The sequence below is a fragment of the Berghia stephanieae genome, chromosome 2 (genome assembly GCF_034508935.2).
Source record: "Berghia stephanieae isolate SIO BIC M18660-M18661 chromosome 2, UCSD_Bste_1.3, whole genome shotgun sequence".
In the NCBI taxonomy this organism is placed as follows: Eukaryota; Metazoa; Mollusca; class Gastropoda; order Nudibranchia; family Aeolidiidae; genus Berghia; species Berghia stephanieae.
Window position 1 is genome coordinate 112,306,313 of NC_088361.1, and position 17,603 is coordinate 112,323,915.

Genomic DNA, 17,603 nt, shown 5'->3' on the forward strand with positions numbered 1-17,603 from the left:
ACATAACAGAGAGATGATTTACAAGGAAAAAAATATCATCTCCCAAAACAATAACTATGCATTTGACTGTTTCAATCCTAAGCTAGGACTCCGGCCAGAGCCAGGACAAAACCAAGTAATCTCATTCCAAGACTAAGACAGAAAGCATGTTAAAAAAACAGTTATAAGGGGATAGAAGACACAGTATGTACCCCCCTGCCCACTATGGGAGGTCAGGAACCCCACCCAGGTTTCTTTCTTCATCTAATTGGAATTTTGTGATAGTACAAAATGTCAAGTGATGCTATCATTTTATTTTTTAAATAATTGCCGTCCAGAATAGCAAAATAGTGTCGGATTCTTCTTCTTCTTCCATTAAGGCCAAAGCTTCAGGCTGAAGATTAAAAGACGTTTTTGGATTAAGCTGTAGTTAAGTTTCAGATTAAACCCCGACTAATTTATTAGTAAAAAATCTGGGAATAGGTAGCATTTTGGATTAATGTTAGTTTTAGTTTAAGAATTTTCGAATTAACCGTTTTGCAGTGTTGGCTACAAAAAGTTGCTGATTTGAAGCACAATTCTGGTATTCTGTAACAAATGTGTTGTGTTCACAAGCAGAATTGAGATTGTTTAATCCTTTAAAAAAACAAAACAACAATACACAGGATATTGGAATCTGACGCAATAGACAAAGTAAATAATGTAGGTATAAAAAATAATATAGGTTCATTTGTTCAATAATTTTATTCTCTAATTGATTAACTCTGATATTGGTGGCAGATTTACAGGGATATTGAGCATATTTAGTAACTAAATGGGTGACTCATTGGGATTGGAAAACTTCTTAGAATTTTGTGTCTTTGGGTAACGCATTTAAAAAACACTATGTAGTGAATTGGTATCAGGAATGGCCTATACTGTCATGGTGATAGATCAAAAAAGAGTCTTAATAGTAATGTAATAATGGCACTACATGGAAATACAAAGTACAATATTAAGAAAACAACCTAGACTTTCAACATCGTTTGTTTGTTTTTACGGGTTTTACGGCGCTTGCAACACATTAAGGTCATATCAGCGCCAGTAAAAGGGAAGAAAATGGGATAGTAAAAAGTTCTAAATTACAATTAAAGCACAAAAGAAAAGAGACAAAGGGGAATTGGTTCAAATAGGAAACAGATGTAGATTCCAAGAGCACACTATCAAAGTACTTAGTTTGAGATCACCTAAAAGTCTCATCCAGACACAAGCACAGGTCCCAACCAAGAGGAATACACTCAAATGTTTACAAATCAAATAATTTAATATGTAAACTAAACATAATACAATGCATAATAGAGGAAAAAATATCATCTCCCAAAACTCTAACTATACATTCGACTGTTTCCCTCCTAGCCAAGGAACTCCGGCCAGGGTCCGGACAAAACTAAGTAATCTCATTCCAAGACAATGACAGGAAACAATTGGAAAACGGGTAGAGGGGGATAGAAGACACAGCATGTACCTCCCCGCCCACTATGGGAGGTCAGGATCCCCACCCAGCTTTCAACATCAAGACTGGGGCGAAACAATATTGTATATTGTTCCTCTAAGGTACAAGAGTAAGGTAATAGGTAACTTGTACTTTTTGAGGTGGAAAATTGTTCCATAAGGACTCCCAGGAGAAATAATGGAAGTATAAAAAAAAGCATTGAGAATAAGAAATCCGTGGAAATGCGCTGTGTAAATGTTCATATATATATATATATATATATATTCATTATCCAATACACTATACCATTGACAGACCCCTCACAAAACATTCCATAAGTCCCTTCCCCTTCTTCCTATATAACATTAGAAAAAACAAACCGACTCCACATAAGTCGATGTCGCTTAAGTCGATGTTCTTATCACTTATGACCATAATAAAATCACAAATAAACAAGTAGCCTATTTCCATTGGTTAAAAAAGCTACCAGTAAGACAATTTTCATTGGTTAATAATAATAATAATAATAATAATAATAATAATAATAATAATAATAATAATAATAATAATAATAATAATAATAATCTTTATTGTCCAAATTAAAGGCAATTCATGTGAGGTAAACAATATCTGTGAACGATTGGCACAAACCAATGTGATGTAAATGCTTTGCCTGCAGACCTGCCACCTTCCCAGGATGAAAAGTGTATTCCATGACCCTAAAAAGTGTATTTTTTAGCAAAAAAAAGTGTATTTTGTTTGCACATGTGGAAAAAAAGTGCGCACTATACAATAATGTAGATAACAGCTAACATCAATCCCAAATCAAAATAAACTCTCATCTTCATCATTCAAGCAATCTCTAGTGATTACAAAATTATTGATTTATCGAGAAACTAAAACTTAATGGCCATTTAAAATTAGCATAAGGCTCAGAAATTGCAATATCAAAGGAAATTGCTTTCAAAACACTCAAAGAAATGACCAAAAGACCCTTAACATGTTGGTAGTATTGATGCTAGTGTCAGTGGAAGAAGTGTTGGTTGTTGTAGCGATGGTGCTCGAGTGGTGGTGGTGGTGGTGATGATGATGAAGCTGTGGTGGCGGTGGTGGTAGAAGTGATGTGGTGGTGGTTGTGGCAGTGACAATGCTGTTTTTTTGTTTTTTTTTTGTTTGTTGCTTTAGGTCTCTTCCAACACAATTGAGGTTATATGAGAGACCGCTGAAACAAAAAAACAAGCAATCTAACAAAAATAGTACAAATGTAAATCAAATTCATAACCTAAAGATATCATAAGCTAAACTATAAATAACCAAGAACAAACAGGCAGAAGATTTACAGAAAAAAAATATCCCCTGTCAAAAATACAATCACAAACCAAAGAAGCAGGATAGGCTAGTAAAGAGAAGAAGAAACGACATCACTATCGGATCGTACACCCATGCGAACATCATAGACAATGCTGTGATGGCAGTTGTAGAAGTGATGATGTTGATGGTAAGAGATGCTGATGAAGTTGTGATGGTGAAAGCTGCTAGCCCAGTACATCAGTTATGAGAAAGTTTTGAGATAAAATATCTGGGAGAGTGGTCTTCAATTCAATATATGACAATTTGCAACAGTAGCAAGATATTTTCCATATATGTTATCTAATGATCCACATCTCTCTCTCTCTCTCTCTCTCTCTCTCTCTCTCTCTCTCTCTCTCTCTTTTTTTTTTTTTTTTTGAGCATTCACTACTACTACTCCTACTATCTACTACTACATTATTACTTCTATATACTACTAATACTATTACTTTGGTCAAATGATGGGAAATTCGCAAAGTATGTAATATGCAGAGACAAGTTAAATACTTTTAAAATGGTTCTAAAAAATTCATTTTGAACCAAATACCGTTCTTAAAGCTGCCCACTTTGTAATTCAAGACTCGTACAAAATAATAAAGAAAAAAAGATCATTATAAATTGTATAAGTCAAAATAGAGTAATTTAGTTATTATAAAGGGAAATAACCCATTTATGTTTGAGTTAATTACCAGTATAGTTTTTAATTGAAGGCTTCATAGTCAAAGATGTTGGTTCAATTAAATTTTCACTTAGAATTTTCTATTTAATAAGTAGCAAAAGCTTAAATGTGGTCTGAGACTATTTAAAGTATAAAACAAGCTTATATGCACAGTTCTATGCAAATCCTCAAAAATGTATGAGAAAAATATTGGTGAAAACCGGCATCATATAAGCAACTGAAAAGATAACTATAGTATTAAATGTGATACATCATTCATTCAGAAACACGGTCTACAGTTGGTGTACGACAGGTGTGTATCAATGCATCAAATGTATCATCAAGATCATTCACATCACACATCTTTAAATAAATCGTATTAAATCCACGAAAATCGTACTAAAATATGATTAATCGTACTGGTTGGCAGGTCTGTCCTGACGTCCACACACAATGTACATAAATAGTATTGAATAGCTTTGATTTATCCACGTCGCAATTTCAAGTCAAGATTTAAAAAAAAAAAAAATTCTAATCCCAGGCCATCCTATCTAATGACCCTCTTACTTAATTAGTATCAATTTTACCAAGAATTCAAGGCAAGTCTACAACTACAATGGCGAACAGAAGGTTGACAACCCTATTGCTGAAAAGAAAGATCAAGCTGATCGATGCTGTTGAAAAGTCTGCGATGCTACAGAAAATCATCACAGAGGAATCTGGCATACCAGCTAATTCAGTCACAATGATTTACAAGAAGTTTGACCACAACAGGGACCTCTACTTCTCTGGTCAATTTGATGCAACCAAGCAACGTCAGTGGAAAGTGCAACATGAAGGGCCATAATTATTCTAGATTGGCTTGCTTTATTCACACATATTTTTGCTCATTTGGTTACACTCCGGTTAAGATGTTTTTCGGGTAAGTCAATATTTTTTTCTGTTCCCCTGGGCATCGTCTTATCCGGAGTCTACTGTACCAATAGTCTACCAATTCACTGTAAAGAGGAAGGGGTGAATACGATCATCAGTACGTGCAAACCAGCCTTGCTCATCTAACACCTGAGTTGGGTGAGATATTGTCATCAACTGGTTCCTCTTGCACTGTCTTCCCAGCCTGAAAAAGAGACAAGACAAGAAAAGGATTTGAGAGGATGAAATAATAATAATAATAATAATAATAATAATAATAATAATAATAATAATAATAATAATAATAATAATAATAATAATAATAATAATAATAATAATAATAATAATTATTATTATTATTCAGGGGTGAGAATGACTGGTCACAAAAAAGGAGGAAATTTTTCATCGTGAAGATCATGACCCATCCATGCGACCATAATCCAAAAATTTGAATTTCACTCAAATTTACTTAGATGCGATCCAAAATTTGTCTTGCAGCAATTTCTGACACAATTCGGTGGAATTGCAAAAGTTGAAAGTGTAATTACAACATTTGGTGGTTGTAGTAGGGATGATGATGTGGTGGTGGTTGTAATAATAGCAGTGGTAGGGATGATGTGGTAGTAGTGTGGATGATTGTGTGGTGGTGGTTGTAGTAGCTGTGGTAGGAATGATGATGTGGTGGTAGTTGCAGTAGTAGTGGTGGTAGGGATGATGTTGTGGTGGTTGTAGTAGTGGTGGTGGTAGGGATGATGGTTTGGTGGTGGTTGTAGTAGTGGTGGTGGTAGGGATGATGGTTTGGTGGTGGTTGTAGTAGTAATGGTGGTAGGGATGATGGTGTGGTGGTTGTAGTAGTGGTGGTGGTAGGGATGATGGTTTGGTGGTGGTTGTAGTAGTGGTGGTGGTAGGGATGATGGTTTGGTGGTGGTTGTAGTAGTAATGGTGGTAGGGATGATGGAGTGGTGGTGGTTGTGGTAGGGGTGATGTGGTAGGGATGATGATGTGGTGGTTGTAGTAGTAGTGGTGCTAGGGATGATGGTGTGGTGGTGGTTGTAGTAGTAGTGATGGTAGGGATGATGATGTGGTGATGGTTGTAGTAGTAGCTGTGGTAGGAATGATGATGTGGTGGTAGTTGTGGTAGTGGTGCTAGGGATGATGGAGTGGTGGTGGTGGTGGTAGGGGTGATGTGGTAGGGATGATGATGTGGTGGTGATTGTAGTAGTAGTGGTTGTGGGGATGATGATATGATGGTGGTTGTAGTAGTGGTTGTAGGGTTGATGATGTGGTGGTAGTTGTAGTAGTAGTGGTGGTAGGGATGATGTGGTGCTATTTGTAGTAGTAGTGGTGGTAGGGATGATGATGTGGTGGTGATTGTAATAGTAGTGGTGGTAGAGATGTTGATGTAGTGATTTTGGTGAGTGTTTTTCTATTCAGTGATGATAATAGCAATTTGTCAAAAAGGAGGAAAATTGCTCGGTCTATCGATCAAACACAAGCAAAGAAACCTAGTAGTAGTTATTTAGCTTATAAATACAACCCAAGAATCTCTCAAATTTAAAGCCATAGAATAGTCCAAAGGTAAAAAGAAAAAAGATTAAACTAAGCCAATCACCATTGCTTTGTTCTAATATATAATCTCTATATACCAGATGATTTAATGTGGTTGCGAAAGAAAGAAAGAGAGAGAGAGAGAGAGAGAGAGAGAGAGAGAGAGAGAGAGAGAGAGAGAGAGAGAGAGAGAGGAGAGGGGGGGGGGGAGAGGGGGAGAGGAAAGACTTCTTTACCAGAACAACTTATGTATGGACCTTTTAAATTCTATATCGGAAAAAAAAGAAGAAGAAGAAGAAAAGAGAAATAGAAAGAAAGGCAAAGGGGAAAAAAAAAAGAGAGAGAGAGAGAGAGAGAGAGAGAGAGAGAGAGAGAGAGAGAGAGAGAGAGAGAGAGAGAGAGAGAGAGAGAGAGAGAGAGAGAGAGAGAGAGGAGAGAGAGTTAAAAAGGCATTAGGTACCTACAACAGGGGGAAAAAAACCCAGACCCATTTGTCCCTCCCCTTCCCCTTCAACCATCAACTAACTAATCAAAGAACACTACTGGTCTTCTGTGTCAATTGTGACATCTGGTGCCATTCTGTCTGGCCCAACGTCATAAAAACGGGACCGTCACCAAATTTCACGAGACTGAGCACAGGTGTCAAAATATAACACAAGACATAATGGTGATTTTGTGGGTTTGAGGAAAATGTTTGACACGGCAAATTTGAAAAAGGAGGAAATCTGATGGGATGGGGGGAGATAAACTACCATTTAGGCGGAAATCCGCCTTTAGGCGGAAGATTCTCAGCCCTGATTATTATTATATGTTATTACTATTATTATTATCATTATTATTATTATCATTATTACTATTATTATATTATATTTTGTTTTTAAAGGTTTTACTAATAATTGGGTTATTTCAGTGCCAGAAAATAGAATAGTCAAAAAATTCTAGATGTGCAATTAAAAGCATATGAGAAAAGTAAGACGAAAGGACTGGTTCAAATAGGGAAAAGATATATATTCGGAGAGTATATCAATGTGCATAGGTTGACATAACCTAAGAAGTCTTTGCGGGGCATATCTTACGCATGGACGCAGACCGCCTCCTGCGTTGAACTTTTATTGCCTACTTGAAGAGCTCGACAACTAGACCAGCAGGCACTCTACTACATGGGCTGGATTCTATGCCCATTGACGAAATTGTGACTCTAGCCAGGAACAGACGTGCTTGGTCCCAATATGTGGATTCCCTGTGACTGTGACACTTTTATGCTGATGTAGCATATCACCTTATAGGTGCCGTACTAATGTACAATGCAACTCATATATACATACATGGAAGTCTCATCAAGACTCAAGGACAGGATCACACAAAGGGGAATACATTCAAATACTCATATTATATATTCAAAACAACAAATATACCAGTACACAACAGAGAGATGATTTAAAAGGAGAAAAATATCATCTCCCAAAAAACTTAAATAAATATATGACTGTTTCCCTCCCTGCCAAGACTTCGGCCAGGGAAAGGACAAAATCGAGTAATCTCATTCCAAGACAAAGACAGAAAGCAACTCAGGAAGTTTGTTTTAAAGGGTTTTACTGTGCTTGCGACACTTTTAGGTTCTTTCAATGCCAGTAAAAAGGAAGATTTGATTTTTAAAATTATATATATATATATATATATATATATATATATATAATATATATATATATATAATATTATATATATATATATATATATATATATATATATATTACAATTAATGCACCCAAGAAAAGGTAAAACAAAGGGTACTGGATCAAAAAGGAAATCGAGGAAAATTCCAAGAGCAAACTATCAATGTGCTTTGTTTTTTGAGATCACCAACCGCCCAAGATCACAATGCAAGGGCTGTATTTTTACTACCATTGTCATCCATCCAGTCACTGACCATGCTAAACATTGCTTGACATTATTACCAGATAGGAAACTACATGGACTGGTCATCTTACCTGTTTCATGACTTGGATCGCCATTTCTTTCAATTCTCTTTCACTCATCAGGTAGACAGTCTTGGTAAATCTAAACAGGGGAAAAACAACAAATGTCTTTTATTTCAAGTAATGTCTTAGCTTTTAACTTTTAATAAGTCTAAGGTGCCATGTATCAAAAAGAAATATGAGTTCAACATTAAAAAAACAAAACAAAAACAAGTGCTGTATAAATCTGAACAGCAAACGCTCACTGTAGGCTACATGCTGAATATTTAGAGAGCTGTAGGGGCTGCCTGAAGCCTAGGAGCATGAAAATACTAACAAAAATATGAAAATGGAAATTGGAAAGGTTTTGGATGGAAACAGTACATACAATGGACATTTTGGGTACAAATCCTTAATTAGCAAAACAAGAAAAAAAGAAATGTTGGAAACAAATAAAGTTGAATTAGTGGTTGAAGTATGAATGAAACTAATAGCGTGGCATCTGAATCTATAAAGAATAAGTTTATTCATTAATTTAAATGTTGATTATAATATATATTATATATACATATAATGTGAGATGTTCTGGCAAAACCTTTCAGACATCAGAAAAATTTGAATAAAATAGGAATATATATTCGAATAGAAGCACAATTTCTGGACAAAATGCAGTTTGAATTTTGTAATCATCTTTATTAGGACTGAATTTATTCAGGGAGGGAGGTAACAAATATAAAAATGTAGAAAAATCGCTTCTAAAGACAAGACATACATACTTATTACAAATTGTTTGAAATACAGTAACTTTATCCTCACAACAGCACATGCACACCGCATCCATATCCAAAAATAAAAAAATAAATCCAACAAACCAAAGATTTTGACTTTATTCCCCCCCCCCCCCCTCCCTTTTATTTTAACTCCATTACGTGATACTTTAGGAGGAGGAAGTTCATGTGTGGCTTCATCCTCACTGGCCAATTGCTCTCTCAGTACTCATAACTCATAGTTACTATGTTGTTCGTAAAATTATTTTAGTTTTCAGATTGACTTTTAGACATGTTATATTGCAAATTAGGTATACATTGAAAGAAATATGCGATAGTTGCATGATTTTATTGATGACAATGACACAATTTTTCATATCATGACAGTTAATGGAATGATGGACCATTGCTTATCATGCTATTCATTTTGTTTGTAGCTATGCACAGTCACTATACTTAATCAATTGTAGCTTATATTCAAGAGCACTGACACATTCCAAAGCGCAATCAATGACAAAAAGAATGAAAATATAATATGCTGGGGTTTGGAAAAAGTTTCGGTTCTTAACGCTGAATTGAACTCCTCTACCATAGACTCAGATTTTAGGTCAGTTTTGAATAATAATAATAATAATAATAATACACATTTATATAGCGCTCATTCTCGTGTAAAACACAAGCTCTGGGCACTTTACAATATAAATATCAATTTTAAGTGAAAAAATAAAAAAAAAAATAAAATAACAACAACAATAACAATTCATAGCCAAATCAAGGATTCATATAGAGTCAAGAAAAACAAATACAGTAAAAATGTGTCTTGAGATTCTTTTTAAAAGTAGGTAAAGACTTGCACTCCCTCAGACCACGTGGTAGTTCATTCCAAATCTTGGGGCCGAAACAAGCAAACGATCTATCACCAAATTTTGTTCTTGATCTTTTTTCCGAAATTTTCGTTTGGTCATTACATGATCTTAAAGTGTAATTTTCAAATTTACACATGACCACGTGATCTGTGAGATATGCCGGTGCTATACCAGCCAAACACTTATAAACAAGACACGATGCTTTGTAATATGTGCGCTTTTCAATGGGCAACCAGTGGAGAGAGGCCAACAAAGGGGTTGCATGATCAAATTTTTTTTTGCCAAAAACTAATCTTGCTGCACTGTTTTGCAGTAGTTGCAATTGTTTAATAGAAGCCTGAGGCAAGTTGACAAGCAGCGAGTTACAATAGTCTAGTTTCGAAAAAATGAGGGAAACAACCAATGTTTTACATGTTCCAATTGCAATATACTGACGGATCGAACTGATTTTCTTCAATTGAAAGTATAAAGATTTACAGAGAGCAGAAATGTGAGCTGACATTTTCATTTCTGAATCAAAATAGACACCCAAATTTTTCACAGTCTTTGAAACTTTGATCTTTTCACCCCCAATCAACACCTCAAGACCATCATTCACCTTCAACTGCCCTCTATTTCCCACAATCATCACTTCTGTTTTTGACTCATTCATTTTCAACTTGTTTGCATCCATCCACTCTTTCACATCCGTCACACATTCTTCCACACGTTTCACAATATTTTCGAGATTTTTAGTTTTATCAGTAGATAAAGTTGCGTATCATCTGCATAGAGATGATAGCGCAGCCCATGACCAGTGATGACATTAGATAATGGAGAAGTATACAAAACAAAAAGAATTGGACCCAAAACAGAGCCTTGAGGAACACCAAAAGACAATGTATGTTGACGAGAAAGTTTATCTAAAATCATAACCTGTTGCTTTCTGCCATCTAAATAAGATTCAAACCACTGCAAGACAGTCCCAGACAAGCCAAAGGTTATATTAAGTCGTTTAATGAGAATACCGTGATCAATAGTATCAAACGCCGCCGAAAGGTCTAACAATGTCAGAAGAGAAACAGAACTTTTATCTAAAACATCAAGCAAATCACTCGCAACACAGCACAGAGCAGTTTCTGTGCTGTGGTAAGAACGATAAGCTGACTGAAATTTTTCCCATAGATTGTTTTCATGGAGATGTTGTGAAAGACGTCTGAGTACAACTTTTTCAAGGATTTTAGAAAGAAATGGCAGATTTGAGACGGGACGGTAGTTACTAAGGTCATTTACATTGAGATTTTGCTTTTTTATGAGAGGCTTTACAATTGCATGTTTATAGATATCTGGGACTTGTCCTGAGATAAGTGACTGATTTATAATATAAGTTATGCAAGGTAACAATTCAGGAAGACATAATTTCAAAATATTAGTTGGTAAAGGATCTAAATCACATGACTTCGAGGAAAATGAAAAAATTATTTTAGAAATTTCTTCTTCAGTTGTTTCTTTAAAACAAGAGAATCCCTGTGAACCCGAAAAAGGGTGGAAATTTATATCTTCATTTTGCACGAGGTCCAAATTGTTCCGAATTTTCGATATTTTTCCGAAAAGAAATCTGAAAATGCATCCGGCTGCTTTTCTACCGGGATATTAGTGGGTAGACACATGCCCTTTTCTTCCCCTAAAAGTTCCTTTGAAACAGAGAAAAATTCCTTAGTGTCCCTCACTGATGACAGTTTTGTGTTATAATAGTTTCTTTTTGCTCTTTTGCAGGTGGTTTTATACTTATGCTTTTTTGCTATATATATCAGCCGGTCAATCTCAAGGCCCGATTTTCTCCACGATGCCTCTGCATTCCTTTTTTCCCTTTTGGCAGTTTTTTCACTCTGGTTAAACCACGGAGACGGTTTCCTGGAATTTATTATTCTAGTTGTGTTTGGCGCATGCCTGTCGATGACGTTGCGCAGTACCTCGTCTGTTTTCTGTGCTGATGGTATATCCATTCTTCCTAGTTCCTCTGACAGATTGTTTTTGAAGGAACTAATGTCTATTTTTTTTGGTATCCCGAGACACTATCTTGACTTTCTTTGCTTTCTCTTTGATGCATTTGAGAGTTGCCAGAATCAGATTGTGGTCTGAAATTTCTTTTTTGATATTTTTAATTGATTCAACAAGCGAGGGTGTGTCAATGATGAACCAGTCCAAGATGTGCCCCAATCTTTGAGTTGGAGAGGTCACTAACTGAGTGAGGCCATGTTCATTCAGCATATTTTTTATAATTTTAACGAGACTATTCTGATCAACATCAAACTGAATATTAAAATCGCCGATATGAATGTATTTCGCTTTGATAGAGCTCTGAACAAAAAATTTATTAAATTATCTGTTAGCTTCAAATGATAAAATCCTTTCGTGAGATTGTAGTTGGATGGATAATAAAAACAATGAAGATAAAAAACGAAAATCATGCAGATAATAACGATTTTTCACCTTTATTCGCTCTGATATAAAAAACTAGCTCATGCGACATCTGACATGTTTTGTACCAAATCAGCACACATATTGTAATTATGGTCAAATTAACCATCATCAGAATTAGCTTTCATCATCGTTTTTGCAGGATTGTACGCATTTCTCTACAAAATCTTAATCATTTTGGCTTTTCATTGTACACATTTTCATGGACTAGAGGTTTGCCAGCACGAAGCTATGAAAATAAATGAAGCATTTTGAATAATTTTGACCATGGTAAATCAAATTGGACTTGGGTTTTAAAAACAATCATATCAATTTATTTTGACACTATTGCATCTGTATAACGTACTTGAAAGAGGATTCTAGCTCATCACTCTCCACACCTGACAAAGAGGACTCTGTCGATTTTCTCTTGAGTTTTCTGGACATCCAGACAGGCAATTGTTTTAACGACCTGTCTCTCTTACACTCATCTGTACTTCTTTCCTCAGATCTGCTTGTACAGGAAATGATGTCATCTTTCTTTGTCCTCATTTTACTCCCTGGCATACCTGATGGAGTCACATCTCTTGCAAAACTTTCTTGAAGTCTTTGGAGGAAAACAAGGAGTTTTTTAGAATATGAAAATAGCACAATAAGTAGAATAAATCACATATTTATCAATCACTTTCTCCAAAGAGCTCATTCCGATTGGCATATATGATTATCTAAAAAAATAATAAGTAAAACAACGAAACAAAACAAAATAAATAAAAAGTAATAATTAACAGAAAACCCACCACTCATTATGTCAATGTGATTTAAAGAGGTCAAGTACTTTGTAGCTGATGCAATTGATGTTAGACAATAATCAATATGATATTCAAAGGAAGGAAGGAAAAATGTTCTTTAAAAAGAAGGTCACTCAAAGATTGGGATAAAACATTAGACTAATTCTGCAATTAACGTTTTTGTCATGTTGCCCATCTTGCACACCTTTCTCTCCCTTCCTTCCCAAACCAATTATTAAATTCCAGAAACCAGTCAGTTTTTAAAAATCCTGGACATAATTTATTCATAAATGAAGGAATTTAAACATTCAAAAAATCTTTATTCCTCTTCATCAACATATATGAACCCCCGCCCCCCCCCCCCCTGCCCATCTTACAGCCTAAAATTTGATATAATGTTAATGCAATCTAGACATTGGAAAATCAATTTAAATTGAAAATAAACCAAACTTGAGATAATTGCACTTTGCGTAGATGAATAAACTGAGTTATTCTTCTCAATATATATAAAAAAAAGCATTTCAATTTAACTTAAATTTCATAATGAAGGTTTTAAACATTTTCAGCATTCGATTCACTCTAACGCTGACATAAAACCAATATGAGATTGTTGCAAGCAAGCAGACTCAGGTAATTTTATCAAAGAATTACTTTAAAACTTGTGTGACATCTGCAAGAAACACAGACTCCTCAAGTCCATTGTGATACGTCTGAGATGCAAATCCCTCACCACTCGCTACACATTGATCCAGCAGAGGGAAATGTGCTGTGTCTGGGATTATGGAAGCACAACTTTCGACATTTGACACGTCTTTCAACATGACGGGAACAGGAGGAATGACACAGAGGCTGCTTATCGTCTGGAAAATGAATTGGTAAAGTATTGTTACAGCCAGTGTTACTGGTGTTTATAGTAACCCTGTTACTTCTAATCATATTAACTCACTCAACCCTAGAGATTTTTGCTACTTTTCCAAATTGGAAAAAAATGTATTAAAAATGAGCAGGTACATAGATAGTTTTATTCAACCTAATAAATAGGTATGGGGCAAAAGTAACCCGGGTAAACTATGGACATAGTCGGTGTTAGGGTTGAGTGAGTTAAAGTTAAAAATCATTGTTGATAGAGGATTGTGGTTTTCCTTCTCTTCAATGTTTCTCATTTATCTTCAGATTTATTTTCATGGTCTTCTTTAAATAATGAGAAAGATCTGAACACGTGTGCCTGAAAGGTGCCAAACAAAGCAAGAAAGAAAAATAGAATAAAAAAAAACCATCTCAAAAAATCAGTCGACCTTGACTGGGGATCCAACCTGGCAGCACTTCTGACCGGTAATCAGAAAATCGGAGGTTTGATCGCTGACGGACATTTGTGGGGACAGCCATTTTGAACTGCCATAACTTTGACAAAATTAAAATTTTCAACTTTTGGTTTAAAAAGTACAGATGTGTAAGTTCAATTGAGCCAAATATGACGTCACATGAAAAAGAAATTATCTCAGTAGGACTTTTTTACTCACCCTTGTAAATGCTCTATTATATTAAGTGCTTAAGCATGAGTAAGAGGTCCCATTAGCTCAGTGGGTAGAGCACTCACTTCACAAGCAAAGCGACCGAGATCGATCCAGGGTGCAGTCAAGATTTTCTCTGACCCCCCTCTCTATCCAGGTAGCTACAGTGTGAAATGGACAATATGCTTAGGATGCTAGTCTACTGCAAAGTACTTTCTGCCAAATGTAACAGAACTAGTTGCCCAATCACTGCTGAGTAGATTGGGGGGTGGGGGGTCAGAAAAATATCTGGACTGCACCCTGGATTGATCTTGGTCCTTTTGCATGTGAAGTGGGTGCACTACAAACTGAGCTATCCAGACTTTTATGATTTGAATTCAATATTCTTCAACTAGATTATTCTGAGATAATAATATCATTTTGACACAATGGGTCACAATTAATAAAATAAAAAAAGCTGAAACTGATGCTATGGATTTAGTTTGAAAACTCACACCATTCGCCAGCCGGATATAACGTACAAACACACAAAACTATGTATAACCTTAAACGTTTATTGTCAGATAAATACTATTTAGTGAGAACTACTGATAAAAATGGCTGCCTAAAAACAATACCATCAAACTGAGTGACGTTAATTTAATTCAATCTATTGTCATAATAAGCATGTAACTGAATCTGGGTCCGCATAACAAATTGAATACCTTGACCATGAATGATGAATTGTTGTCGCAAATTTTTTATTTTAACAATAGACAGACTACTTATGCCTTTTTACCTTCTCTGGGTATCTGTAGACCTTGCTGCTCTGGATGGAAATAAAATAATAAAACAATAAGGAATATAGTCATAACACTGCACTAAAAATTATTTGGGAGAGAGAGAGAGAGAGAGAGAGAGAGAGAGAGAGAGAGAGAGAGAGAGAGAGAGAGAGAGAGAGAGAAAAGAGAGAGAGAGAGAGAGAGAGAGAGAGAGAGAGAGAGAGAGAAAAGAGAGAGAGAGAGAGAGAGAGAGAGAGATGAGAGAGAGAGAGAGATAGAGAGAGAGAGAGAGGAGAGAGAGAGAGAGAGAGAGAGAGAGAGAGAGAGAGAGAGAAGAGAGAGAGAGAAGAGAAGAGAGAGAGAGAGAGAGAGAGAGAGAGAGAGAGAGAGAGAGAGAGAGAGAGAGAGAGAGAGAGAGAGAGAGAGAGAGAGAGAGAGAGAGAGAGAGAGAGAGAGAGAGAGAGAGAGAGAGAGAAAGGAAAGTTAGGAGGAAATTTCTTCTGATAAATCACACAGCCCGACTAACTTTTAAAAAATCAACTGTTATAATATTTTATTTCAATTTTTAAAAAAAATGTTGGTACAATGATTTTCTCTCTCACAGTAAAAAAGAGGTGGGCCACTTTGGCTAATCAAAAGCCAAATTAATTTTTTTTAATTATAAAAATAATGTGAGTTTAACCCTTGCAAACAATTAAAAAACACCAAACATCCGATAACTTCAAATTTTCCCATTATATTCTCAAATTCATAAAATTTTTATTTCCCTCTTTCAAAACATGTAAAGGTTTAATACATTCTTATTAATACGTTCAGAGATAAAGCCAATCTTTAATAATCTGACTGTTTTATAATCCGAACTTTGTGTCAGTTCGACGTTGTGCCATGCATCCTGCCTAAAGTGATTAGAGTTTAGTAATCCAGCCTGAAAAAACCCCCAACATTTTAAAGACATTAGGTGCATTACCTTAACCAATCGACCATCTTGTTTCCCCTCCTACCTTAGCCAGTATTGAAATGTCATATCGTTATTATTGACTCCCTTGTACCAAGTTCCTTTACTAATTTTCCACTGAGTCATATCAAAAACATCAGAGATTTCCTCACCTTTACAAATTTTACACCAGCTGCCTGTGCCATTTTCATGTGGTCAGTGGTCTCAAAAATATAAACTGTATGCTGAAATACAGGAGTAAGAAAAGAATGGGTAATTTAAGAGGAAGCACAGAGCCTTGCAAAATTACATTACACAGGTTTAAAAAAAAATTTAAATTGAGCATTTATATAGCACAATATCCACTAAACGTGCTCAAAGTGCTTTACAAAGGGTCCCTGACCAACAGCAACATTTAACATTTCGGACGGGAAATGACGCCTATTAGGCGATATCACAAATTTTTTTGGACAGACAACGCTGTTAACGGCCAGGTATTCATTTTACACGTGAATACGATGAGAGAATGTGAGTAAAGAGCCTTCTCCAAGGACTCAACTATGCGCCCAGCAATGCTCGAACCCAGAACCTTCCGATCCGAAAGCGAGTGTCATACCACAAGACCAAATAGCCGCACATTACACAGGTTATACATTGATTCCCTGACTACAATTGGGAATGGGACTGAATAATGCTAGGCTGTAAAAAGTGTTGAAAAAAATTTGTATAACAACTTAATGTAACATTGAATGATTTGGGCTCAAATTCATTTTTCAGTCAAGAAAAAAAATCAATTTCAAATTTAATTCAATCTAATTCTTTCTGTTGTTGGCCCGAAGAAAAGTTGAGAACAATATTAAGGCGGCTCGATACTAAAAATACAAAAATCCTAAACTGGGACAATTTGATCAAACCAATCGTCTTTCTACATCAGGTATCTTGTAAAAAAAGAAAAATTGGTAAAAAATATAATTAAAAATCTCTTCGTTGCCATGAAAATACCATGGAAAATATAGGTTTTTTTTTTTTTTACTCCACCATGTTATCAATTCTTCTTTGGTTTTGATTTGTATGGTTGTTATATAAAGTTTAAGTATTGACGTAAATAGCTGGCTACTTAATTTTATAAATATTCACTCTCAAAGACTAAAAATAAAATTTTTTTTTGAAATGTAAATAAAATTTCTTCACTTTTTTGACAATATTTAAAGAAAAAATATGTTTAATCCCAAAACTATTTAATAAAAACAAAATCAAAGAAGCCAGCTATTTGAAGTTACACATCAGCTATTTTAGTTCCAAATTTCAAAGCTTTAGCATTAAAATGTTTTAAATGGCAAGTCCTAAAAATGTTTATGGTAATCAGGTAAAAGTTTTGAGAAAAAGGCAATATTTTTCAGATTTTGATCCCGTTAACGTTGTGTAAGGGTTTTGAATTGCATTTTTTATGACTGTTTTAAACAGCAAAAATAAAGGTTGAAATGAAATAAAGAATGAATAAATTGATCAAAAACAGTCGCTTCCAAAAATTGATAATTTTCACCCAGACCCAATTTGCATCCAAGAGCCCCCGTAAGCACTCTGTTCGTATTTAAAACTGTTATACTAATTTTTGTCAAAATATCAAAATAGAGAACGATTCACCCATTCTTTGTTCAATATTT

General features: G+C 35.2%; 1 protein-coding gene across 2 annotated transcripts in view; it reads right to left on the minus strand.

The window, feature by feature from the left end:
- Nucleotides 1-2,603: 2,603 nt before the first annotated feature.
- The window catches only part of LOC144966258 (uncharacterized), a 30,212-nt gene continuing 15,212 nt past the window's right edge, over nt 2,604-17,603 (minus strand). The window contains exons 9-14 of one of the 2 annotated variants that reach the window (XM_078902459.1): nt 16,113-16,184; nt 15,023-15,052; nt 13,385-13,593; nt 12,313-12,552; nt 7,907-7,976; nt 2,604-4,575 (exon numbers count right to left, since the gene is read on the minus strand). In XM_078902459.1, coding sequence (XP_078758585.1) covers nt 4,510-4,575; nt 7,907-7,976; nt 12,313-12,552; nt 13,385-13,593; nt 15,023-15,052; nt 16,113-16,184 — 687 coding nt within the window. In that variant the 3' untranslated portion in view covers nt 2,604-4,509. The remainder of the gene's footprint in view (nt 4,576-7,906; nt 7,977-12,312; nt 12,553-13,384; nt 13,594-15,022; nt 15,053-16,112; nt 16,185-17,603) is intronic. The other variant, XM_078902460.1, reaches the window with a different exon arrangement.